This window comes from Spermophilus citellus (genome assembly GCF_964194105.1).
Source record: "Spermophilus citellus genome assembly, chromosome: 2".
Taxonomy (NCBI): domain Eukaryota; kingdom Metazoa; phylum Chordata; class Mammalia; order Rodentia; family Sciuridae; genus Spermophilus; species Spermophilus citellus.
In genome coordinates, this window is record NC_138183.1 from 12342795 (window position 1) to 12348286 (window position 5492).

Below are 5492 nucleotides of genomic sequence, written 5' to 3' on the forward strand. Positions count from 1 at the left end.
CTGTATGTGTGTATGTCCATATTTCTTATATGAGGAGCGCTCATGAAAAAAATGGATCCGAATTTTTTCTTTATTCACGTGATTTATATGGTTTAATTTAAATTAGGTAAACAGCTGTTAAGGATTGTTTTTAAAGGAGTTTAACAGATATGTTTGTTTACTTTCACCTTTCCTTTTCATTATATTTAATAATTCTGTTCAGGATAATGTCTCTTTAGCATCATTGCCAGAATTTCCATCTCCATCCCAATTCCGGTGAAGACTGAGATAAAACCAAACTACAGCTTCTATGATAGCTATCACAGTAAACTGTATAAACTGATGCATCAATGAATATAACTCAACAAGTAATGCTCAATCAAGGACTTGATTTACTTTGGGAGGAAATGGACATATTGATAGACTCCTCCAATTTGAACTGCTTGCAGAACTTGCCTGGACTATATATCAGTTGCATACATTGTGAAATATCATCTGGTGCACCGAATTGTGGTACTGCTGGCATATCTTTGCTGATGGTGTCACCAGTGATGCAATTTCCTTGCCAGCTCACCCCATGTTTATTGTGGTAATACTGGCATCTTTGCTGATGGTGTCACCAGTGACGCAATTTTTCCAAAGGAGCCATCAATTGGCTTGGTGTCGTGGCATTTCTGTATCCTCCTCCCTTCTACTAGTGATGGTCTAAAATTTGGGGGCCAACAGAGGTGAGGCAAAGAACCTCACCCCCCCACTGGCACCAAGGATAAATTTGGGGGCCAACAGAGGTGAGGCAAGAACCTCACCCCCCCACTGGTGCATAGGCCTATCCACAAGCATGGCTGAATGCTGGACCGGTAGTCAGTGACGGGTTGATCTGATTACAGTGGATTCAACCTAAGACAGGAAGCTGACGCCTAAATGTCAGTTCTCCCATGACGGGTAAGAACCATATGTTAAATTGGACAACCTACCAGGCACGGTCCCTAGCCACATTGCTTGTTGCTTAATTAAACAGAAGGGGGCAGATGCTAGGAGCCACAAGCAAATATACGATGTATGGCACCTTTGGTTGTAAAGTGACGCCAGCTAGCCACTGAGATGATTATGTTAAGATTTACATTCATATGGAAATTGGACTCCCGCTGTTCACCTTGGCCTGCTACCAGATTCATGTTACGGGACTCATGGAGAGTTCCCATTGGTTGGGGAAGGATAGTAGGAGGGAATTCCGGGGGAGGTCCGGGGGACCCCCGGTTCCGGGGAACGCGCGGTTCCGGTGGAGGCCCGCGTGGGAGGACCGGGTTTGGCTTGCCAGCGCCTACAGAGTATTGGCGGCTTTTTCAAAATAAAGTTTTGTTCCTGCTTGAGTGGCTCGTGATTCTGTGCCCAGCCAAGACTGCGGCAGCAGGGGACTAGCAATGATGGTGGAATGTGATGGACATCATTATTCAAAGTACATGTATGAAGACACGAATTGGGTTTCAAATTACTTTATATACAACCAGAGATATGAAAAATTGTGCTGTATATGTATAATAAGAATTATAATGCATTCCGCTGTCATTTATTTAAAAAATATCAATAAAAAGATAAAATGATAGCATTGGATTTTTGAACAGTAGAGGACTGGATATTCCACAAGTATTCTTCTGCAGATAATACCAAGATTTTCCAGTGGTCTAGAGAGGCTCATTCAAATTAGGTAGGAGTGACAAGAGCCAGTTTGATATATGAGAGAGAGGAGAATGATGTCAAGGAGATATATATGGTAGGAACTGCCTCATGATGGCAAAGCATGGTATCTCCATTGGGTCATGATTAGAGGGTATGAAGAGTAATAAAATCCAGTTACTAGTCCCCACAACAAGCCCTAGTCATGTTCCATGAATGAAACAAGGCTAGATGTCAGTAACAGAGTCTAGCATAGGACCTGTGTTAGTTAAGTTTTCATCACGGTGACAAATACCTGAGAAAAACAACTTGAAGGAGGAAAGATTTGTTTCAGGTTTTGGTTTTAGTCCATAGTTGGCTGACTACATTGCTTTGGGCCTGAGGTAGGGCACATTCCCAGAGATTTACCTCCTCCAGCCATGCCCCACCTGTCTCAAGTTTGCACTGTCTCCCAGGTGTCCATTCCCCTACCAATGGATTAATGCACCGAGGAGGTCAGAGCTCTCTCTTGATCCATTCACTTCTCAAAAGCCCCACCTCTGAACCTGGCTGCATTTGGGATCATGTCTTCAATATGTGACCATAACGGGACCAAAAGAGACTAGGCTAAGGTGGCATTAAATTTTTGGACAGTAGAGAACTGGTTATTGTCCCAAGTATTTTTCTCCATTCAGAGCACAAATTCAAAGATAAAATTAGAAATAAAGCAATAGAAATGAAGTTCCTTTGCATATCAAGTCACCAAGGCCTGTGGCAATTTAAGATTCATTTATTATATGTACCAGTACTCCTTGGTCTACACCCGTAGCTCATAAAATTGATTTCACTCATTCTTCTTTGTTTAACCCAGAGTAGGCACATAAATCTTCTTACTATAACAATCGTTATCAATTGATTGAAGTTGGCATGAAAGTTATAATTAATTTGCTTGTGTGTAATAAAGGAATGAAATTGAACAGTATATCCTTTTCCCAACCCTACCTTGCCTTTGGTTCAGGATTATTGTGGCAAAATTAAAGGAATTTAGAATTTCTCTTAAAAATTATTTTATTTTCAATTGAAAAACAATAGTTGTATATATTTATGAGATACAATGTGGTTTTTCAATTCATGAAATGATGATCCCATCAGGAATGATCCCATCAGGCTAGTAACATAACTATCAAATACCATTTATTTGTGGTAAGAACATCTAAAATCTACTGCTTTTGTTCTTTAAAAGTATCCAACACATTATTAAGTATAGTCATCAAGCTGTATAGTAGATCACCAGAACCTTATCCTATAATTTAAAAACTTTGAGATCATCTATTTTAGAAAGGACTGCTCCTTATCTAAAATACCATGAGAATATTTTAATTTAATAGTTGATTTTCTAAACATAGACATTAAAACACAAACACTAGGAAAGAATCACTGTCCTGAAGAAAACTGCATAGAATAAAACTGCTTTACTAAATCACATAATTCATTCTTTACATAAATTGGGAACCTCTTTTAAAATAGCAGGTACTCTGAGCCAAAAGGCCCTTACTAGTAGGTCACATCCACTGATCTTTTACTGTCTCCAGTGACTATAGGAAGCTTTTCAGATTCCTTTATTTTCAGATTCCTTTATTCTCAAGAAAGATTGACAGAGAAGAGATAGTAGTAACACAAGCATCTCTAGAGAGAACAGTACCCAGACCAAAAAAAACAAAAAAAACAAAAACAAAAAAAACCCAAAAAAAACCAAAAACCTCAGGGAGAGTTGAGGGGGTGAACGCACCTTAAGTACAGGAAGGGAAAGAAGAGTAGAGACCCAAACACAGGCAGAAGCATTGACCTGTCCTACCAACAGGCAGTTAGACTATTGGTGTAAGCTGTGGAGAGTCTAGTACTCCAGAGACCACGGCATGCAGTTCTTGTGAGCATTTTAAAAAGAGACCATAGTTTTATCATGTCAGGACCAGGGAACACAGATTCTGCAGTTGGAGAACCCTTAGTTGAATGGGAGGTGTCTTTCTTTCTTTCTCTCTCTTTCAAACACACACACATACACATCCATGTTCTGCAAAAAGTTTCTTATGGTTTCAAATAGAATAAGATGCCCAGGTTTGCATACATATTTTTCACACATGTAAATTTGTATATAGACATGTATGAAAACTCTCTTTTATGTTCAATGACCAAATATGGCTGAATTAGTGGAGAGAAATATGAAAGGATCCAAGGAAATATGGAATGAGTGAAGGAAATGTGACTTTCTGGGACGGAGAGCTCTTATGAAGTGAGTCTGTAATAGGAAAAAGACATCCTAACCACAATCATGGGTGACAGAGAACACAGGTAGAAAACTACTAGGTACAACTGCAACTGATGAGTGTTTCTCCACAACAGATTTACATCAGGTACAGGTACATGCATGTGTATGCACATACACATACAAACACACACATACACATGCACATACTAACACATACACACACCTTGCAATCAGGGTACATGGATTTTATTGGCCTTTGCAAAACAAAACCTATCCACTTGGTAGTTAATCTTGCTTATCAATTTCTCTAAGCCCCTTTTCATGTCTTTGTTTCTTAAACTGTAGATGAACGGGTTTAACACTGATGTCAATACTGTGTAGTTGATTGTTGCTATTCGGTCCTTGACAGTATAGCTGGACAAGGGATGAAAATAGACAAAGCTAATACTCCCATAAAACAGAGTCACCACAGTGAGATGGGAGCTGCAGGTGGAGAAGGCTTTGCGTTTTCCAGCAGCAGAGGGAATCTTGAAAATAGCAATGAGGATTCTCAGGTAGGAGATGATGATACACACAAATGGAGCCATCACAGAGGCCATCCCTTCCGTCATGGCCACAACTTCATTAACAAAGGTAGAAGAGCAGGACAGTTTCAGAACAGGGTTGACATCACAAAAGAAGTGATGGATAACATTTGATGCACAGAAGGTGAGCTGATTCACCAGGAGGACATGCAGGAGGGAGTGAAGATAGGAGAAAGCAACTGAAAAGGCCAGCAGCAGGACACAGCGCCTGTGGTTCATAACAGTGACATAATGGAAGGGATTGCAGATGGCTACATAGCGATCAATGGCCATGGCTGCCAGGAGGTAACTGTCCATGTTGCCGAAGACCAGGAAGAAGTACATCTGTGCCAGACATCCAGCATAGGAAATGGTCTTTTTCTCTGATAAGAAGTTCACCAGCATCTTGGGAACTATAACGGTTGTGTAGCAAATATCAGCAAAGGACAAAATGCTTAGGAAGAAATACATAGGGTTGTGGAGTTGAGGATCAGAGCGGATAGCCAAGATGATGAGCATATTTCCCAGCAGGGTGACCAGGTATAGGATAAGAAAGAGGGCAAAGAGTGGTTTCTGATCCTCAGGCCGAGAAGAGAGTCCCAAGAGGATGAATTCGGAGACTCTTGTCAGGTTGGACATTCCACAGGCTTGTCTATACCTACAGAGGGAAACACTGTCAATGAATGGTTCTTACGTCATCTGTGATGAGCACCTCCCCAACTTGTACTTATACTGAACAATTATTAATGGAGTGTTTACTCTGGTGTTCATTCATTTCCCCCTGAGTATGGCAAAATCAAAGCTGAATCACTTATTTTTAAATTTTTATTATTATTAGTTCATTATAGTTATGTAGAATATTGGGGTTTATTTTTGACATAATTATACAAGTATGGAATATGATTTGCTCCAATTCAGTTCCCAGAACTTCCCCTTCCTCTCTCCTCCTCCTTCCCCCTGTTCCCCTTCCTTTACTCTACTGGTCTTCCTTCTATTTATTTATAGCTTTTTTTTTTTTTTTAATTAGTGCT

General features: G+C 40.1%; 1 protein-coding gene across 1 annotated transcript; it reads right to left on the reverse strand.

The window, feature by feature from the left end:
- Nucleotides 1-4128: 4128 nt before the first annotated feature.
- LOC308640205 (olfactory receptor 1L3) lies at nt 4129-5100 on the reverse strand (the record flags this gene model as incomplete). The annotated part of the gene is made up of 1 exon (XM_081278453.1): nt 4129-5100. One exon carries the CDS (start codon nt 5098-5100, stop codon nt 4129-4131), a length of 972 nt encoding a protein of 323 aa, XP_081134579.1.
- Between the last annotated feature and the right edge of the window lie 392 nt (nt 5101-5492).